This window comes from Eleutherodactylus coqui, chromosome 10 (genome assembly GCF_035609145.1).
Source record: "Eleutherodactylus coqui strain aEleCoq1 chromosome 10, aEleCoq1.hap1, whole genome shotgun sequence".
In the NCBI taxonomy this organism is placed as follows: Eukaryota; Metazoa; Chordata; class Amphibia; order Anura; family Eleutherodactylidae; genus Eleutherodactylus; species Eleutherodactylus coqui.
The window spans coordinates 66055102-66076220 of NC_089846.1; the positions used below are offsets into that span (position 1 = coordinate 66055102).

The window sequence follows — 21119 nt, forward strand, 5'->3', positions numbered from 1 at the left end:
TCATCAGACAGATGCAAACGGCGTCCTGCGAGGGGTCGCTCAGCATAAGGCTGCATATTGCTAAAGAGAACTGCTGCAGAGAAGCCCAAGATTCTATATCTGATCCTTCCAATGTGCTGCTGTACACAGTCTCTGCTTCCATTATCCATGGCATGGACAACCATGCGGCCCTCTATGGTAATGGCCCCCATAAGCACAACTCTTGCATGCTTCCGGTCACATTAACCTTGTGGTTCACAGTCTTGTTATCAGGGACGGTCCACGGTCCCCAAACTCTGCAGCCATATAGCGTTTAACCGCCCTTTAATTGTTGGTGAGCGAGGACAAGTGTACACACCACACTTTCTGTTCTGCCATGTCGTGATGCCCCCTGCCAGAAATAGTTGCTTTATGTTCACATGAAGGGGTAGGTCTCATGTCCAAGAGCGGATCAGAGTCGCATGCGGAATCCAACCCTGCCCACGGCCAGGACACTGAGGGTGTTCTACTTACCTGTCCGGGTCCTCATTTTTTTCCACTGCGGATGTGGTCGGGAGTGCTGGTGGCCCACCGCCATACATGCACAGTGGAGTTTTTTTTTTTAACTTCTGCTTTCCCATGGAATCTGCGGCTTGTCCGTAATTCAACTGCGGACGGGTCACAGATCAGACGGCTTCCAATGACTTCAAGGGAAGCGGTCTGTGTGGGATCCGTAGTAAAATAAAGCATGCTGCAATTTTTTTTTCCCAGACCAAAAAGGTCCTCAAATCAAATCCAGATGCTTTATTTCCCTTGCGGACGCCCATGTATCCCTATAGGCGGCTGGATTTGCGGATCTTCCACAAATCAGATCCGCCAGTGGACATTGGGCCTTACTGTGAAATTTGAATTATGTCACATTTGAGGCCCACAACATGTTTACAACCATTTTATGTATAATTTTAGGACACTCTGCAGTCACATACTCAAATCAATTGATCGCATACTGGTCTCTAGCCATTAGCCTGTAGCAATGACTTGCCATACCAAATGGACAGTGACATGAGAATACGCAGAGCTTCCAGACACTTACGGCACCAGTTTCATCCTTCAGAGAAGATATGCGGCCACTAAGAAGGCTGAAGAAAAAGAAAAGGAGGAGAGAGAAAAAGAAAACCAATATCAGTGTCAGTGGAGGCCGCACAAACATTGCATTTATGTGACAATCCACGCTATTACTCAAAACATGAAAAGCTGAGCTGGCTCACCCACACGGGGTTATAGGATACAAGTGGAGAGAGAAACAGAGGAAAATTAGATCTGTGGTCTGTAGTGTCTCAGATTAACTCCCATCAGGAAAGACAGATATGGAGCACCTACTGACGCGTTTCCGATGACATACACGCTATGATTAATGACTGTCAGCTTGAAATGCGCCAGAAGGTGCGCCATATTCGTCCTTCCTGATGGGATTTTATCTGCGACAATGGAGGTCATAGTTTATATAAATGCTGATTATTTCCCTCTGCTCATTTTATTATTCAAAATACCTACAAATACTTTCCGCTTAAGGCCCATTTACACGCAAAAGATAATTGGTAAAAAGATAGTGAGTTGTGCAAAATAATCACTCAAAACCTAATGTCCATTAGCAGCTTATCACCTTCACTTACATGTAAATGAGCTTCCAGGACCTGTATGCAGAGAACAGCATGTTCTCTGCATTCAGCTACTTTGTTCTGCTGTGGGGCTGCAAGCTGAATACAATGTAATCAGCGCTTCTGTGGAGAATACAGCACCATGGACAGCAAACAGCATGCGGTCTGCGTTATCTTCTCTTCGGCTGAAGGATGGATTTTATGCTCACCTAAAAAAAAAAAATCCTCATTCAGCTGAAGAGTGAAAGATGGGAGCATTTACACACAAGGATTATCGCTCAAACAATAGCTTTCGAGCGATAATCGTTGCATGTAAACTGCCCTTTATACATTTTAGTGCAGGTCACTTACAATTGTGAAGATGCATTTGTGTGCACGCTGCGGTCACTCTGTCGCCTCTCATATTAATAACGAGCAGATGCACATTTCCAGCTGAGAACTGCGACTCCCTTAATGTCCTTTTACACGGAACGATTCGTTCAAAAAAACGTTCAAACAAGCAAAATTGGACAATAATTCAGTGTAAATGCAGCCGACCATTGAATCGTAAAACGTTTGCTTCAGGTTCATCGGTCATTTTATTAAGGCATAAAACTCATCGTTGACTAGTTTGCTAATCGTTCGGTTTACACTGCCTTCCATCAGTCGTTCTCGGTCAATTACACAGTGAATGTGAACTACTTCTTATTTGAACGAGCCAGCGATGTATCTGCCTGTATAAACAGGCCGCCCGAGCGAACGCTGACATCGTTCCCCTGTTCAAACGATGAGTCATTTTGTGTAATCAGGCTCTTACCCTAAGGCCTCATGTCCACGGGGAAAATCAGGCCCGCTACTTATTCTCCATGGAGAATCCGTAGCTGGTCCCTCCTGCCCCGCGAACACGATGCTAAAAAATAAGAATAAACTCACCTGCAGCGGTCCATGCGTGTCCTCCTTCCGTCGTGGACGGATCTTCTTTCTTCGGTCCGGCGGATGTGCTTGGCACGCCGGCTGCGTGCCGCGCACATGCGCCGGGCACATCCGCCGGGCCGAAGAAAAAAGAAGACCTGAATCACCCGGAGCAGGCGAGTTTAATTCAGGCGCGGGTCTCCTGCGGATCCGGACGGCTTCCATAGGTTTTAATAGAAGCCTGCGGGAGCCGTCCCTTGCGGGAGACCCGCGCCTGAATGGAGCATGTCCGGATTTTTTCCTGCACGCGGGACCCGTGCCTGCAGGGAAGAATGACATCCGCAGGTATTTAACTACCTGTGGGTGTCTAATGCATCCCTATGGGGCGCAGATCCACGTGCGGGAGAAACGCTGCGGATTTTAAATCCGAATTTGCCTGTGGACATGAGGCCTAAGGATTGGCATCCTATTAGATAACATTTGGACATCCACCAATCACATTTATCTAATTGACACACTACAAATAAGGGTTAAAAAGGGCTGCCTCACCAAATTCGATATAAAAAAATGCAGCCCTGCCCAACTCAGAGTCCCATCTGGCGCACTACCTAGAAGCCCACGGGCTGTGGCCCGTGTTGGAGATCCCCTCGCTGCTCTCAGGTAAAATGCTCCCAATACACAAATTGTGATTTGGCCAATGGATCTTGCCAGTCTCCAGATTTGTAAAGCCAGACATTATCGTACATACACCTCTGTGGCGAAATCCCGGACTTCCAGAGATGCTCAAGTTACAAGACGACCATAGATGGGAAGGTCGAGGCATACAGACTTCAGGAACGCCATCTACTCTTAATACTTTGCTCTCATTTGGACAGCTGCAGACTAATTATGAATTACCTCCATTACACTTCTACAAATTCCTACTAGTCAGGCATGCACCGCAAACACAATTTTCAACCCCCAGGTGCTACATATCCTATTAGCCCTTAATAGGCATTTTGCGCTCCCAAGGCCCTCAGGGCCTTATATCCATATTGTATTCCCACCGCATCCCACTCAAAACATCCCAGACAACACCTCCTGCCCTGGTAAAGTGGAGAACAATCATTGAAAACGGCCCAAAACTTACTGATACAGGAGAGCAGAATCCAACTAATAGCTCGCATTTATTATCTATCATTCACATGCAGTGGGGCTTTAAATACCGGGGGAGCCCAGGGTGGCTGTACCAATGTGGCTCACTTTTTGAGGTACAGGGCAACCCGACAAACTATTATGGCGTCATTAATGGGTTGCTAGTCTGCATGGTGCACTACATGTATCAGGATGGTCTGCCACTCTGTATTTACTCTGTGAAGGAGTATACACCAAGCAGCCACACCCCCCCTCCCCCCCCCCCCTCTATATAGGAGGTTGTGTGAGTGGCTGTCCCATCGGTGTCCTACTAACTGGCTCCCTCATTTGGCTGTTTGGCTGCCAGCATACTGAGGTTGGTGCACATGTTTGCCCTCCTGTATCAGTAAGTTTATGTCCGTTTCCAGTGATTGATTGTTTTTATATTTCCCTTTCTGTGATACGTTAAAATGGGGAACACTCATTCCGACATTGACAGACGATACTTATCAGGATTTGTTGGAACCTCCTTTGTTTCACCAGCAGCAAACAAAATGGTTAAATTATATACTGTATTTCCCCAAATATAAGACCCTGTCTTATATTAATTTTAGCCCCAAAAGAGGCACAGAGTCTTATACTCACCTAGCAAGCGCCGTCCAGGTCCCTCCTGCTGCTCTCCGGCGTTCCTGCAGGCTTCTGTGCAGTTGTCAGCACAGACCATTCAATGAATGGCTGTGATTGATGCATCGAGCGCTGGCTCTGATTGGCTGAGCGCGGCGCTCAAGAGCAAATCAGAGCAATATCTTGCTGGAGGCGGGATTTTCAACCCTGTTACCAGCAAGAGATGGTCTGTTGAAGCCCGACAACTGCATGGAAGCCTGCAGGAACGGCAGAAAGGAGTGAGAGGGATCCAAAAGCGCCTGCTCGGTGAGTATTGCTTTTTTCCCCCACGTAGTGTAGCTAGGGCTTATTTTCAAAGTAGGGCTTATATTTCAAGTAAATAGCACTGTCAACACTACAGTGTCCCCGTTTGGTACTGCAGGCACAACTCCCACTGAATTCAATGGGTGCTGTGCTTGCAGTACTAAATCGAGCCGCTGCAAAACAGACAGCGCCATCTGCTTCTTCAGCATAGTCCACACTGACAGCAGGCCAGGCGATTGGCAGGAATCACAAGGGGCAGACCCCCGTTGATCAACTGTTCATCAATAGAGAAGTCCCAGACAACTCTATTAAAGGGATGTTCTTGACTTTGATTGATTCGCTACCTTCAGAATAGGCCGTACGTGTGTGTGCATAGCGCGGGTCTGACCTCCGTGAGATAAGAGTGATCACCAGAAGGGAGGGGCCACAGTGCTAGCTGCAGCACCTAATGCAGTGCTCTGCATGCCTCTGTGTCTGCCCTGTACTGCCAGGTCATGTGAATGGGTTAAGATGCAGTACTAGACACACGCTCGTAGCTGCTAGGTGGCGCCAGTAACTGCAGTGAAACGGCTGCCGTCCGCCCGTAAGCTTCTTTTCAGAGATCCCCTTCATTGCATCAGTAATGATGAAGAAATCCAAGATCTAACTGGAAAGCCTAATTTGGTGAGTCGCATACTTCCTGAGGGAACGCAGTTTTAGAGGGGATCCATGCTAATTGTATTCTGTAGATGTATGCCATAAAGAATTAGCGCATACACTTATAATATACAGTGTGTTAGGTTCTACAGGCAGCTGCATGTACAGGGCGTCATGGTGGCCGCAGGTCAGTCGCTGCAATCTGCTGCCCAGATGAGGTGGCTTCAGTGCTTCTCAGCAGAACTAGTCCTAGCAGGGGGGGAAGCTCAATAATAAAGAGGTCTACAAATGTAGATTATACATACCTGGAAAAGAAGGAGTCTGAAACCCATGTCAGGGTCTGCCTGGAGGTGCTGAACCTGTGGATGAGAAGGATAGTTTATGATGGTGTGAGACACTGACGTCACGCATGTGCAGAGCAGCGCAATTTTCTCAAGCTGTGTGATGCGATTAAATGCCCCAACCACTGATTCTGCCTAGAAAGGGACACAGACACTTCTATCACAGCTACTGATGATGATCACAGAGCTCCTGTCACGCAGGTATAATAGAGGAGATCACAGCTTATCCTCCTGACTGTATACGCAAGGTCTGTAGCTGATTTTGGTGACTACAGAAGGTAATGATAATTAAACTGTTTTCCCCCCAGAAGAGAAAAATGGTATAGAATCAGCTAATGCTGTGCATCATGGGATTGATGTGGGACTGAAATCAAAACAATCTCACTCTGAAGATGGTGCCTGATAAGTATCAGACAGGGGCTGCACTGCAGGGAAGTATACACAAAGGAGACCCTCAGTCTGTGATAGGCAATCAGGTGAGGGGAGACAGGAACAGACAAAAGCTTTTCGCCGAAGCGGCCCTTTAAGAGGGTCCACCACAATCCCTAATTGTTAGAAAGGTCCCTCAACAATAAGGCTCCTTTCACACTTTGATTCTTCTGTAAGTGCAAGGTTTCTGTTGAGAGGTTCTAGGACAGAAACCTTGGACATATACGTTTAATGGATGCCGCTATATAAAAACATACTGCACAATATAGGTTGTTTTTTTACTGGATGCCTCTGAATGGGATAGTGCAGACTTCCATGGGAGATCATACAATGCCTCTTCAGCACGACCTCTTGTGAGGCAGCGTCCCTAGAAGTCAATGTCTGACCTTCTAAAAGGCCAGAGCCAGAGCCAGAGCCAGAGTCTTCTCCAGAAGGAACAGATCACCAGGTACAGACAGCAGTTTGGGGGTGATCGCCCCTCATCAGTGCGCAGTAGGTGATCGGCTGGGTGAGAGGCCTATGATTTAGGCCAGGAACGGTATTGTTTCTCCTTGTGGAGAGTACATAGAAGGTGCGAAGAAACGTATCCAGTCACTCTACAAGGTGTGTTAGAAGGTCTGCTATTGGCTTATATTGAGGCTACCTTCCAATAGGTGGCACTCTAGAGGCATTGTACCATCTCCTATTTGCATACTAAGTTTCCCAGAGGAGCATGCATGGCCTTATAAAGCTCCATTTAGACAGGACGAATGTTGAGCAAACAATGCCTGACACTCGTCCCGGCACATACTCACTCCTGTGCTGCTGTGCGGGAGCTGGTATCGCTGGCTCACAGCGGAGCGGCAGGAGGAGATTTCTCTCTTCACTCCCCTCCACCCCATTGACATGACATAGCGGCCATTCAGTACTGAATGGCCGCTATTTACACTGAGAGATCAGCTCATTGTCCATCGTTTATGCAGCATAAACAATGAGCCGATTGCTCAGTGTAAATAGCGGCCATTCAGTACTGAACGGCCGCTATGTTATGTCAATGGAGAGTGAGGAAAGAAGTCTCCTGCACTGCCCCGCCATCCTGCTGGCGCTCTGTGAGCGAACCAGCGATACTCGCTCCTGTGTAACAGCACGGGAGCAAGGACACATAGGGAAGAGTGTTGGGCATCGTTTGCCCGACGTTTGTCCCGTCTAAATGTAGCTTAAGTCTCCTGATAACCAACAGGTGCCCTACCCAACCTACATCATAGGCCTCTTAGTCAGCCAGCAAACTACTGTACTCAGATGATGAGCAAAAAGCTCAAACAGTCTGTCTGTACAGGGTGATCTTTACCTTCTGGAGAGGACTCTAGATTTGGATTATATGCCCATTAATGTTACAAGGCCTATTAGAAGGCCTGACACTGACCTATAATAAAGCTGCCTTCCAATAGGTGGCGCCACAGAGGCAATGTACCATTTTTTATTTGCATACTAAATTTCCCAGCGGAGCATTGCATGGCCTTATAAGTCTCCTCACACCTACTAGTGGCTCTCCGACTAGCAGGGCTGCAGAGTCGAGTCCTAGTTTGGCGTATTCGGAGTCGGTAGAAAAGTCTCAACTCCGGCTTATAAAAAATAAATATATTATAAATATGGTATAATTCATTGAATTCAGAATTCGTCGCATTTCCTTTCAAAGGAATTTAGGAAAGTTTTGAAATGTCCTATAAATATATGTTTTAGTCATCTAAGCCCCTATTAATAAAAAAAAAAAGTCAGTTATTGCCCTTCCTCTCCATCAGATGAAGTATCCTCATGCTGCTCCTTCAAGGCGCTAAGGGTTCTCCCACACATGGACGCAGCAAAGTGCCAGCAATTGCAGCGCTTTGCAATGATTTTACTTTCGTTTTTGTTCGAAGCTTCAACAGCGTGTTATAGCGCCCCCCATCGTTGTGTTGGGTGATGAGGTGCACTAAATGCCCCAAAAAATAGAGCAGACAGCGCTCAAAAATCACAACGCTGGAAAGTGCCATCCAGTGCAGCGTTATACTGCGATTACCACGGCGTTCAAAATGCTGCGTTAATCACGGTAAAAAGCACCTGTGTGAGAGCGGCCTTAGCTGAGATGAATCTGTGCTGCACTCTCTGCACATGCTCAGTAGTGAAGCTCCGCCTCTACAGACCGGCGGAAGGTGCTGGGCAGTGGGCGGCAGCGCTGGGCAGTAGGCATGTCTGCACTCCTCTCAGAGCCGCTAGAGAGAACAGGACGACAGGATTAATTAAAAGTATAGCTAAACTTTCAATAAACGTTGTATAACTCGGTAGTCCAGCGGATGTTCCTCCTCCAGGGCTGTGGAGTTTGAGTCTCTGGACCCATCATGAGTATTTTCGGCACATGCGGTAAATGTACATGGTGGTGGCTCCCTAGGGGGACTACCAGCAATCAACTGTTATCAGTGAAGACACCCGGCCATACACAGATGTGTATTGGCTGAGCCTGCCGATTTCTGCAGAAGCGGCTGACCATCTAATGTGTATGGGGGGCGGGGGTGATCGCTTTATAGGTTAGAGAAGGAAAAGAACGCACAACTTCTTATTTTTCCGCTCCATGTAACAGCATGGATGACTCGCGAATGCAATCCCAGGAGCAGGCCTGGTATTTTTTTTAGTGGCCTGATGCAAGTAGCCAATTTGTAGGTCCAATGGCCACCTAGATCCTGGGCTTTGCCCCCTATCTCTTTGTTTCTTGGACCCCTGGAGTAAGATGAGAAGATGATGAAATATTTTGGATCTGCATCTCCTTCTCTAATGGTAACTTACAGTATTCATGTAGCTCACATCACTGCATCCATTAGGGAAGGAGATTTACGAGTAGGCGGAGGCTTTATTAGTTGGGCGGAGGGGTAGATTTTAGTAGTATAAATGGGGGTTTTGTACAACTTCCTGAGACAAGTCTCTCCGCCTAAATGTATTTATGGAAAAGGCCTGAACAATGGCGGGACTGTGGCCAACTCTTCACATTGTTCTGTGAGCGCCGGGCAAACGCACCACTACCTCCAGCTGGCACATGCATGGGAAAGGGGACAGGCTGGCAGTCTCTCCACGTCATCCCCGATGCCACTGGGGCAGAAGAGCGCCACCATCTATACAGCCGCATACAGGATCACACGCTGACGCAGCCATAGAGGGGCGAGTTGCATCATGTAGCGGCAGCACTCCGGGGGGCATAGGATGTGTTGTACAGCTTTTATTACAGGTTGTTGCACTTTGTTTTTACTGCCATGACCATTCGGTAAAACTAAAATGATGGATCAGCGCAATTACTACGATACCGAGTTGTACGGTTTTTTGGGAGATGAACAAAAAAAAGCTAACAATTCTGGCATTACTTATTAACATTATTTTTACAGCCTTCACTGGACGGATAAATACAATATTTCCGTTGCGTCGGTAAACGCCGTAATGTCGATTATGGGCTTTTTTGGGTTTTTTTATTTGCAAGGAAAAATATAAATATGAAGCTGAATTTTTCTCCTTTAAAATTAGGCGGGGCTCACACTGCTGCGAGTGTAAAAGCGGGGGTCACGCAGCGTTCTACCGCTCCGGAGCCGGCGGTGACCTGGCGTACTGCGGCAGAATTGTACTGCACGTGAAAGCGTATTCGCACATCCTGTCATGCACAGTACACCTGCTTTTGTTTATATTTAATGCAATGTTCTTGTGCATGGGCACGTGTATATACAACAATGGGCTCGATATCGTGTATACACAATGACAATAGAACAAGTTGCTTTCTTTTTTGCACTCGTGTAGAACGCAATTCCGTCACGCTAATGTGATCAGAACTGTGTAAGGCAATGCCACTGCCGGTGTAGTATGAGGCAACCATACGCCCGTGTGGCCCGGCCTTAAACTTCATTGCATTATTTTGACACAATCTTTTAGTCTCTGAAGGAGACATGAAGATGCGACTGATAGATTACTACAATACTGCACTGCATTACTTATGTAGTGCAGTCTACCAAGCCGATGACAGCATCCTATAAAGGCCCATTTACACAAAGCGAGTGTCGGGCAAACGATGCCTAACACTCGTCCCTGTGTTTCCTCTCTCCCGTGTTCCTGCACAGGAGCTAGCAGAGCAGGCTCGGTTACAGAGCGACCAGCAGGGAGGCAGGGCAGGAGATTTCCCTCCTCTCGCTCCCCCACCACTCACATAACACAGCCACTGTTCACTACTGAACAGCCGCTGTTTAAACTGCATGATGAGCTCATCGCTGATCTTTCATACTGCATAAACGATCAGCTCATCGCTCACCGTGCAGTTTAAACAGCGGCTGTTCAGTAATGAACAGTGGCTGTGTTATATGAATGGAGGGGGCGAGACGAGAGAAATCTCCTACACTGCCCGCCCCCTGCTGGCTACTCCGTGAACCAGCCTGCTCTGCTAGCTCCTGTGCAGGAGCACGGGAGCGAGAAAACACAGGATCGAGCGTCAGGCATCGTTTGCCCGACACTCGTCCCATGTAAATGGGCCTTTAGACTTTGCAGGAGGCAGGGCCTAGTAGGCCGAGTTACATTGCAGACACTGAAGTCCTTGTCAGGCTTCCGGCTGTCACGGGAGCCCATTGGTACTTTGTGATCGCATTGCGGGATGTCTGTGGGTAAGAAAAGGAGCCCTCTCCCCCTGTCATCTGCTTACATGCTGCAGTTGCTAATGATTGTAGCATGTAAGGGGTTAAACTGCCAGGATCTGAGGTTTCTCTGCTGCTGGCTGTTAGAGCAGGAGCCTGGCTGTCAGTAGTCAGCCAAGCCGCTGCCTTATAAAGAAGTATGTACAGGTTTAAAGCTCATTAGTGCAGTCGGTGAGAAGGCGTACTGCGGTCTCTTAGGGGTTAAAGGGGGGCCGAGTACGGACAATTTTTTTTTTTTAAATTGCTTCAAATGTGTTAAAACAATAAAAGCAGCCGCCTTCACCCATCTGTACCCGCAGCGAGCTGCACTCCGCCCAGGCTTTGTTTATGAATGGCTAGCATGTGGCATTCTCCTGGCATCACAACTCAGATGCTAGGGGGCATGATGCCAGGAGAGAGCCATGTGACTGCTGCCACACTGCGCCAGTCAGCTTGTGGCTGTCCATATATGTAGTCTGGCACGACTGCGGGAGCCGCGGGGATGAAGGGTGGGCACGGCCAAGATGCCGATCCACAGCTTATTTTGATGTAATGGATTTTGCTGTGAATACACGTGTAAACGCACGCTTCGCACACGTTCGCGCTGGGAGGATTTGCCGCTAGTTTTCTGTGCGGAGAATCTGCGACATTTATAGTAGCGGCAAAACGGATGAGATTTTTAAAATTCTATCCAGACGTTGGAAAAAATCTGCACAAAACCCGCGAGGAAATTGAGACGTGGTGCAGAATTTAAATCCGCAGTGTCTCCACGGGCGGATCTGAATCGCGGGATCCGCGTGAGGCATCAGCGTCCTCAGCTGAATTAAAAGCAGGCGCATTTAATTTGACGATCTTTGGATGCGGAAATAAAATCGCAGCGCGCTCCGTTTCAGTGCGGATCACGGAGGGGCAGACGACACAGCGGACGGACGCGGATTACGTGGAAAGAGCTAGAGTCACACACAAAAAAAAATCTGTACTGCACGTGAAGACAGCGAAGTGCGACGCGGCCGGAGACGCTCCGGGGAGAGAGCGAGGGCAGAAATACAGCAAAAATATAAATAAAGATATGACATAACCCGGAGCAGTCACATGACTCTCCTCCAGCTCCATGATCCCTCCGCAGTCCATCACAGTCACCTACATATCACTCCGCCACGTCTTCTCCCAGCAGCCCCTCAGAACTCACCTCTTCCCCCCTACATTCAGGTGTATGACATCCCCATTCCGGCCTCCCGGCACCGCCATGTCTCCCTCTCCACGTCCCCTCACACAGACACCGCCATACTTCCGGCAACACCGGCAGCTCCGGCTTGCATATTACCAAAGGAGGCCTGAGTTCTCCTATGGGGCCGATTCAGCCAATCAGCTGGCTGGAATCGGCACCACGTGACACAGCGGCGTGCCCGCGCATTGCCGTGCACAGGATTGTGCTGCCTGAGTTCTCCTGTGCGGCCGATTCAGCCAACAGCGGCGTGCCCGCGCATTGCCGTGCACAGGATTGTGCTTTGCCCGCGCTTTCACATGCTCAGTGCCTTGCCATGCACTCGTGTGCACACAGGATTGTGCCTTGCCCGCGGTTTACATGCCACTCGTGTGTGTGCACAGACAGTTATTGTTTTGGCAGGTATTTTTTGTGCTTTTTGGCAGGTATTTTTTGTGCTTTTTGGCAGGTATTTTTTGTGCTTTTGCCAAAGGTGATTATTTCTTTTGCGCAAGTGGATTTGCCAGCGGAAGTTTTACATCTTTTGCGCAAGTGGATTTGCCAGCGGACGTTTTACATCTTTTGCGCAAGTGGATTTGCCAGCGGACGTTTTACATCTTTTGCGCAAGTGGATTTGCCAGCGGACGTTTTACACAGGACTACAAAAAGCCAAGGTAAGCTGCTGCATCTGCTCATTTAATTGCGCTCTTACTTCCCCTGCGCGCATTGGCGGAGAGGCGGCCAATTCTGCATGCCGCTGCATTGTCCACGAGCGCGATCCCCAGCATGCCGCTGCATTGTCGCCGCTGCATTGTCCACGAGCGCGATCCCCAGCATGCCGCTGCATTGTCTCCGCGATCCCCAGCATGCCGCTGCATGCATTGTCGCCGCTGCATTGTCCACGAGCGCGATCCCCAGCATGCCGCTGCATTGTCGCCGCTGCATTGTCCACGAGCGCGATCCCCAGCATGCCGCTGCATTGTCTCCGCGATCCCCAGCATGCCGCTGCATGCATTGTCGCCGCTGCATTGTCCACGAGCGCGATCCCCAGCATGCCGCTGCATTGTCGCCGCGATCCCCAGCATGCCGCTGCATTGTCGCCGCGATCGTGAGCATGGAGCTGCATGCATGGTCGCCGCTGCATTGTCCACGAGCGCGATCCCCAGCATGCCGCTGCATTGTCTCCGCGATCCCCAGCATGCCGCTGCATTGCTACGTGTGGAGACGCGGTTACCTGAGATTTGTGCGCTGTGCGCTGCTACGTGTGGAGACGCGGTTACCTGAGATTTGTGCGCTGTGCGCTGCTACGTGTGGAGACGCGGTTACCTGAGATTTGTGCGCTGCTACGTGTGGAGACAACACCCAAGATTTGTGCGCTACGTGTGGTGAGTACGTCACCTGAGATTTGCGCGACGCCACCTGTCTTTTTTTGCAGATTTGTGCGCCTTATTGCAAAATAACGTGTGGAGAGGATCCTGACGTTTGGACACGTTTCGAGAAGAATTTCGCTTCGCTCGGACACCATCTGACATCACTCGGCGAGGTAAGCTGCTGCATCTGCCCAAATGTTCATCGCGTGCATCTGCTCATATGCGCATATTTGGCGCATATTTGCAGGTGTTCGCTTGCATCTGCTTATATCCGCATACTTGGCGCATATTTGCAGGTGTTCGCTTGCATCTGCTGATATGCGCACATTTGGCGCATATTCGCAGGTGTTCGCTTGCATCTGCTGATATGCGCATATTTGCCGGTTTTCTCCTGCATCACCAGATATGTGCATTTTTGCTTGCATGTGGTGATATGCTCTCCGTTTTCCACAGGACGACTCGTGTGGAGAGGAACCTGACATTTGGCTGCGGTTTGTACAACGTACGGAACCGGAGATTGGCGTTTTAGGTGCTGATCTCACATTTGCCCCCCGCCTTTTGGAGAGGACGACTCTTCTGGAGAGGAATTTCGCTTTGCTAGGACATCACGTGACGTCACTCGGCGAGGTAAGCTGCTGCATCTGCCAAATTTTTCATTGCTTGCATCTGCTCATATGTACATGCAGGCATGCGTGTGTACATGCAGGCATGCGTGTGTACATGCAGGCATGCGTGTGTACATGCAGGCATGCGTGTGTACATGCAGGCATGTATGCATGTATTTATGAATGCATCTATGCATGCGTGCATGTATAGATGCATGCATGTATAGATGCATGCATGACTGTATACATGTATGTATAGATGCATGCATGACTGTATACATGTATGTATAGATGCATGCATGACTGTATACATGTATGTATAGATGCATGCATGCCTGTATACATGCCTGTATAGATGCCTGCATGTATAGATGCCTGCATGTATGCATAGGCGCATGCATGGACGCGTGTATGCATAGACGCATGCGTGTATAGACGCATGCGTGTGTAGACGCATAGGCGCATGCGTGTGTAGACGCATAGGCGCATGCGTGTGTAGACGCATAGGCGCATGCGTGTGTAGACGCATAGGCGCATGCGTGTGTAGACGCATAGGCGCATGCGTGTGTAGACGCATAGGCGCATGCGTGTGTAGACGCATAGGCGCATGCGTGTGTAGACGCATAGGCGCATGCGCGTGTAGACGCATAGGCGCATGCGTGTGTAGACGCATAGGCGCATGCGTGTGTAGACGCATAGGCGCATGCGTGTGTAGGCGCATAGGCGCATGCGTGTGTAGGCGCATAGGCGCATGCGTGTGTAGACGCATAGGCGCATGCGTGTGTAGACGCATAGGCGCATGCGTGTGTAGGCGCATAGGCGCATGCGTGTGTAGGCGCATGCGTGTGTAGGCGCATAGGCGCATGCGTGTGTAGGCGCATAGGCGCATGCGTGTGTAGGCGCATAGGCGCATGCGTGTGTAGGCGCATAGGCGCATGCGTGTGTAGGCGCATAGGCGCATGCGTGTATGCATAGGCGCATGCATAGGGGCATGCACGTATGCATATGGCATGCATAGACGCATGTGTGCATGGACGGGCGCATGCATGGACGGGCGCATGCATGTATGCATAGACGCATGCATGTATAATTATTCTGATCTGGTTGGGGGAGTAGTGGTCATTGTAAGTGGGTTGAGCGGATCTAGGAATCAGTAATAATGGTGGGATGTGACTGTTGTGCTGATTTCTCGTCATTTCCTGCAGATCTGACGTCCTTGAGAACAGGAAGGCTGGCGGACAGTGAAGAGACCCTCGACGTTCAGCAATCTTGAAACCCTTCTTTTTATGAACTTTTTTTTCCCAGTGACTCCCTTTTTTTTTTAATACGTTTAAAAAAAAAAAAAAGAATTATGACGCAGGATCCAGAAAAACTGCGCAATATTTTACTGCAATGCAGTAAACAGAAAAGACCTATAAACACAGCGGCCGTTTGTCTATATCAGGGAATGAACCTTGTTGTAACATCCACACTAGCAATAAATTATAAAATCTGAATTGGGTGGAGTCTGTCGTGTTTTGACTATGTTGCAGTTGGCGGTGTGCCCTGTCCTCCTCCTGATGCAGTTGGCGGTGTGCCCTGTCCTCCTCCTGATGCAGTTGGCGGTGTCTGTTATGTGGCATGTGTATGACTCCTGTTCTGTGGTGTGGCTCCTCGGATCTGCTAGGGCCCAGTTCTTAAGATCGCTGGGCCGCCCTCTTACTCGGCTGATGTCCCCGCTTAGGTAGGGCCACTGTCATCCTCCCTGTAGCACAGGCTTGGTTGCCTGGATTCTGTGTGACTCTCCTGTGTTCCCTGTGTGCGTGTATACTACTAGACTACCACTCCTTTGGTCACGATCGTGTGGGCCCTCTGCTTTATCTGCTCACACGATTGTAACAGTCTGTTCAGAAAGCCACTGACTACTCCTTTCTTTTAGGGCCCAGTGGTGCATACAGACATAACATTAGGGCCACAATGTGTATACTTGTGAACATGAGACAAAACAGGGGTATCTATTTCGGAGGTTCAATCCTCCTTTTGATGTGCAATATAGAAAAAAAAAGGTCTTGAAAAGGACATTTTTCTAAAAATTAAATATTATTTGGTCTCCTAAATTGCATTAATTCCTAAAAATAAATGTGGGGTCAAAATACCCCTGACCCTCTCAGAGAATACATTAAGGGGTGCAGTTTTTAAAATGTGGTAATTTGTAAGTATCTATCATTATGACTAAGGATGAGCGAGTATACTCACTAAGGCACTACTCGTTCGAGTAATGTGCCTTAAACGAGTATCTCCCTGCTCGTCCTTAAAGATTCGGGGGCCGGCGCGGGGGAGAGCGGGGAGGAACGGAGGGGAGATCTCTCTCTATCTCCCCTGCGACTCACCTGTCAGCCGCAGCGGTCCCCGAATCTTTATGGACGAGCAGGGAGATACTCGTCTAAGGCACATTACTCGAACGAGTAGTGCCTTAGCGAGTATACTCGCTCATCCTTAATTATGACACCTAGCAGCCTTTGCAAACTTGGATTGGTGGAGGAAAACTAAGTGTTCCTCAAAATTCAGAAAAGTAATGTTAAATTTGTACGTTTCCTAAATGGAAAAAATAAATTTACAAAAGTTTTAAACCGTGCATCCAGAATAAGGTGAACAGATGGAAATCTATATGTTCGCAGAGATTTGTACAGGATGTTTGCACTTATTTTATGACATTTGACAATGTGAAAAAATGAAAATTCAAAATTGTGCAAAGTAGCAATTTTAATAAATATACACAACTTTTAACAGTCCTTTTTTACTACCTAACAGAAGTACAACAAGGGGAAGAAAAAAATGTCAGTCACTTGGATATGCAAAACCTTTACGGACTTATGATATGTCAAGTGACACATGTAAAGTTCCAAATTTTCGGTCTGTCACTAAGGCGCAAACGGGCTTGTTCTCTAAGGGGATAAATAGCTTAGTGTATAAACTGTGAACCGACTAACGAGGGACAGTGAGCAGCATCACATGCAACCTGACAATCTTCATCGTACTGCTCCATCAGATCCTGATGATGGATTTCCATAGCAGGTGATGGGCCATTTCCAGCTTTTAAGCGTCCCCCGGAGCCAACATCTGGGAACTTCTGGCTCTCTGGTGATTCAACTCTGTGGTTGCGAGCAGCGGAAACGGTTACCACAGTGCAAGATTCTGACCAAAACGTATCAGCTGACCTATAACGAGGAAGAAAAAAAAAATTATCCCTGCAATTGGCTTAATTCCGTGGGTTTTCCTAGTTATTGCACTGTCCCTGCTTTTCTTCACTCCTACTTTAATAGATAAAGACATCTTATTTGGACAATTGGTATGTTTCTCCGAAGGTTTGTTCAGTTAGTGCAGATTAGGTGCAGTATTGGGATGGAACCTGTACGTGTGCTAAAAAAAGGAATTAAATGCTCAAATCTAATGGAATGTCTTTTTCGGCCAATAAGACGAATTTAACACAGCAAGTGTGCGTGTGAGAGAGAAGGGGTGGCTGAGTAAGTGGGTGAGCATACATGCATGTATACATACATACATGCATGTACGCATAAGGCATGCACGCACGTACGCATACAGGCATGCACGCACGCACGCATGTACGCGTGCATGCAGGCACGCATGCATGTACGCGTGCATGCAGGCATGCACGCACAAGGCATGCATGCACGCACATGGCATGCATGTACGCATACAGGCAGGCACGCACAAGGCATGCATGCATGTACGCATACAGGCACGTACGCATACAGGTACGCATAAGGCACGTACGCACACAGGCACGCGTGCAGGTACGCACACAGGCACGCGTGCATGTACGCACACAGGCACGCGTGCCTGTACGCACACAGGCACGTACGCGTGCCTGTACGCACACAGGCACGTACGCGTGCCTGTACGCACACAGGCACGTACGCGTGCCTGTACGCACACAGGCACGTACGCGTGCCTGTACGCACACAGGCACGTACGCGTGCCTGTACGCACACAGGCACGTACGCGTGCCTGTACGCACACAGGCACGTACGCGTGCCTGTACGCACACAGGCACGTACGCGTGCCTGTACGCACACAGGCACGTACGCGTGCCTGTACGCACACAGGCACGTACGCGTGCCTGTACGCACACAGGCACGTACGCGTGCCTGTACGCACACAGGCACGTACGCGTGCCTGTACGCACACAGGCACGTACGCGTGCCTGTACGCACACAGGCACGTACGCGTGCCTGTACGCACACAGGCACGTACGCGTGCCTGTACGCACACAGGCACGTACGCGTGCCTGTACGCACACAGGCACGTACGCGTGCCTGTACGCACACAGGCACGTACGCGTGCCTGTACGCACACAGGCACGTACGCGTGCCTGTACGCACACAGGCACGTACGCGTGCCTGTACGCACACAGGCACGTACGCGTGCCTGTACGCACACAGGCACGTACGCGTGCCTGTACGCACACAGGCACGTACGCGTGCCTGTACGCACACAGGCACGTACGCGTGCCTGTACGCACACAGGCACGTACGCGTGCCTGTACGCACAAGGCATGCATGTACGCATACAGGCAGGCACGCACAAGGCATGCATGCATGTACGCATACAGGCATGTACGCATACAGGCACGCATGCATGTACGCATACAGGCATGTACGCATACAGGCACGCATGCATGTACACATGAGCAGATGCAAGCAATGAAAAATTTGGCAGATGCAGCAGCTTACCTCGCCGAGTGACGTCACGTGATGTCCTAGCGAAGCGAAATTCCTCTCCAGAAGAGTCGTCCTCTCCAAAAGGCGGGGGGCAAATGTGAGATCAGCACCTAAAACGCCAATCTCCGGTTCCGTACGTTGTACAAACCGCAGCCAAATGTCAGGTTCCTCTCCACACGAGTCGTCCTGTGGAAAACGGAGAGCATATCACCACATGCAAGCAAAAATGCACATATCTGGTGATGCAGGAGAAAACCGGCAAATATGCGCATATCAGCAGATGCAAGCGAACACCTGCGAATATGCGCCAAATGTGCGCATATCAGCAGATGCAAGCGAACACCTGCAAATATGCGCCAAGTATGCGGATATAAGCAGATGCAAGCGAACACCTGCAAATATGCGCCAAATATGCGCATATCAGCAGATGCACGCGATGAACATTTGGGCAGATGCAGCAGCTTACCTCGCCGAGTGATGTCAGATGGTGTCCGAGCGAAGCGAAATTCTTCTCGAAACGTGTCCAAACGTCAGGATCCTCTCCACACGTTATTTTGCAATAAGGCGCACAAATCTGCAAAAAAAGACAGGTGGCGTCAGGTGGCGTCGCGCAAATCTCAGGTGACGTACTCACCACACGTAGCGCACAAATCTTGGGTGTTGTCTCCACACGTAGCAGCGCACAAATCTCAGGTAACCGCGTCTCCACACGTAGCAGCGCGTAGCGCACATATCTCAGGTAACCGCGTCTCCACACGTAGCAGCGCACAGCGCACAAATCTCAGGTAACCGCGTCTCCACACGTAGCAATGCAGCGGCATGCTGGGGATCGCAGCGACAATGCAGCGGCATGCTGGGGATCGCGGAGACAATGCAGCGGCATGCTGGGGATCGCGGAGACAATGCAGCGGCATGCTGGGGATCGCGCTCGTGGACAATGCAGCGGCGACAATGCATGCAGCGGCATGCTGGGGATCGCGGAGACAATGCAGCGGCATGCTGGGGATCGCGCTCGTGGACAATGCAGCGGCGACCATGCATGCAGCTCCATGCTCACGATCGCGGCGACAATGCAGCGGCATGCTGGGGATCGCGGCGACAATGCAGCGGCATGCTGGGGATCGCGCTCGTGGACAATGCAGCGGCGACAATGCATGCAGCGGCATGCTGGGGATCGCGGAGACAATGCAGCGGCATGCTGGGGATCGCGCTCGTGGACAATGCAGCGGCGACAATGCAGCGGCATGCTGGGGATCGCGCTCGTGGACAATGCAGCGGCGACAATGCATGCAGCTCCATGCTCACGATCGCGGCGACAATGCAGCGGCATGCTGGGGATCGCGCTCGTGGACAATGCAGCGGCATGCAGAATTGGCCGCCTCTCCGCCAATGCGCGCAGGGGAAGTAAGAGCGCAATTAAATGAGCAGATGCAGCAGCTTACCTTGGCTTTTTGTAGTCCTGTGTAAAACGTCCGCTGGCAAATCCACTTGCGCAAAAGATGTAAAACGTCCGCTGGCAAATCCACTTGCGCAAAAGATGTAAAACGTCCGCTGGCAAATCCACTTGCGCAAAAGATGTAAAACGTCCGCTGGCAAATCCACTTGCGCAAAAGATGTAAAACTTCCGCTGGCAAATCCACTTGCGCAAAAGAAATAATCACCTTTGGCAAAAGCACAAAAAATACCTGCCAAAAAGCACAAAAAATACCTGCCAAATCAATAACTGTCTGTGCACACACACGAGTGGCATGTAAACCGCGGGCAAGGCACAATCCTGTGTGCACACGAGTGCATGGCAAGGCACTGAGCATGTGAAAGCGCGGGCAAAGCACAATCCTGTGCACGGCAATGCGCGGGCACGCCGCTGTTGGCTGAATCGGCCGCACAGGAGAACTCAGGCAGCACAATCCTGTGCACGGCAATGCGCGGGCACGCCGCTGTGTCACGTGGTGCCGATTCCAGCCAGCTGATTGGCTGAATCGGCCCCATAGGAGAACTCAGGCCTCCTTTGGTAATATGCCTCCGGCTTACAGATAGCGGCCCGCTGATTGGCTGCGGCTCCTGTCACTCACAGCCTTGTCATTCATTAGAGCTGAGGAGGCGGACTCACAGTGGCGACGCGCAGGAGTGTGTGGAGCCGCCCGGCGTCACCATGGAGACTGCGCAGGCGCAGAGTTTCTGACGCAAAATGTCCTGCAATTTGGTGGCGTGTTTAGCTCTCCTATCTCTATCTATAGTTTCCACGTAGTATTGTGATGTGTTGTCAGGTGGCTTCACGGCTCATTGAAATTAATGTGTAAAAATACACAATAACTGGAAAAAAGCATTAAAAATTGCAGTATATTAAGCATCATAATTTCCCCTTGATTTAAAGGGAGCTTTCGGTTACTTTGTGTTTTTCAAGTTTGTACCCAACTGCTACATGAATGGAAACCGATAGATCAGTGAGCGCCTGACCGCAGTGAGGAGGAGATTGCAGCGCAAATTTGAATGGTGCAGAGCCCCGGGGCCGGCTTCACACGGCCGAGATGCACAAATCTCGCACAAATATGAACCCCATTTATTTTAATGCGGTCATGCGCAGGAGCGAGGTTTTCCCATATGACATCATGATGTG

At 49.8% G+C, this 21119-nt stretch overlaps 1 protein-coding gene and 2 long non-coding RNA genes across 3 annotated transcripts in view; 1 reads left to right on the forward strand and 2 right to left on the reverse strand.

The window, feature by feature from the left end:
- SHKBP1 (SH3KBP1 binding protein 1) overlaps positions 1–11880 on the reverse strand; it is a 36581-nt gene extending 24701 nt beyond the window's left edge. The window contains exons 1-3 of the mRNA XM_066581203.1: positions 11792–11880; positions 5489–5542; positions 1052–1097 (exon numbers count right to left, since the gene is read on the reverse strand). Of these exons, the coding sequence (XP_066437300.1) occupies positions 1052–1097; positions 5489–5542; positions 11792–11850 (159 nt within the window). The 5' untranslated portion in view covers positions 11851–11880. The remainder of the gene's footprint in view (positions 1–1051; positions 1098–5488; positions 5543–11791) is intronic.
- Positions 11881–11971: 91 nt separating this feature from the next.
- On the forward strand, positions 11972–15277 carry LOC136579767 (uncharacterized). The gene is made up of 4 exons (XR_010786911.1): positions 11972–12480; positions 13242–13349; positions 13630–13803; positions 14987–15277. It is a non-coding gene; the product is annotated as an uncharacterized lncRNA (long non-coding RNA).
- Positions 15278–16514: 1237 nt separating this feature from the next.
- On the reverse strand, positions 16515–20516 carry LOC136580557 (uncharacterized). Its single transcript, XR_010786965.1, has 4 exons — positions 19945–20516; positions 18969–19076; positions 18515–18688; positions 16515–16978 (listed from the first exon to the last, which is right to left on the reverse strand). It is a non-coding gene; the product is annotated as an uncharacterized lncRNA (long non-coding RNA).
- Between the last annotated feature and the right edge of the window lie 603 nt (positions 20517–21119).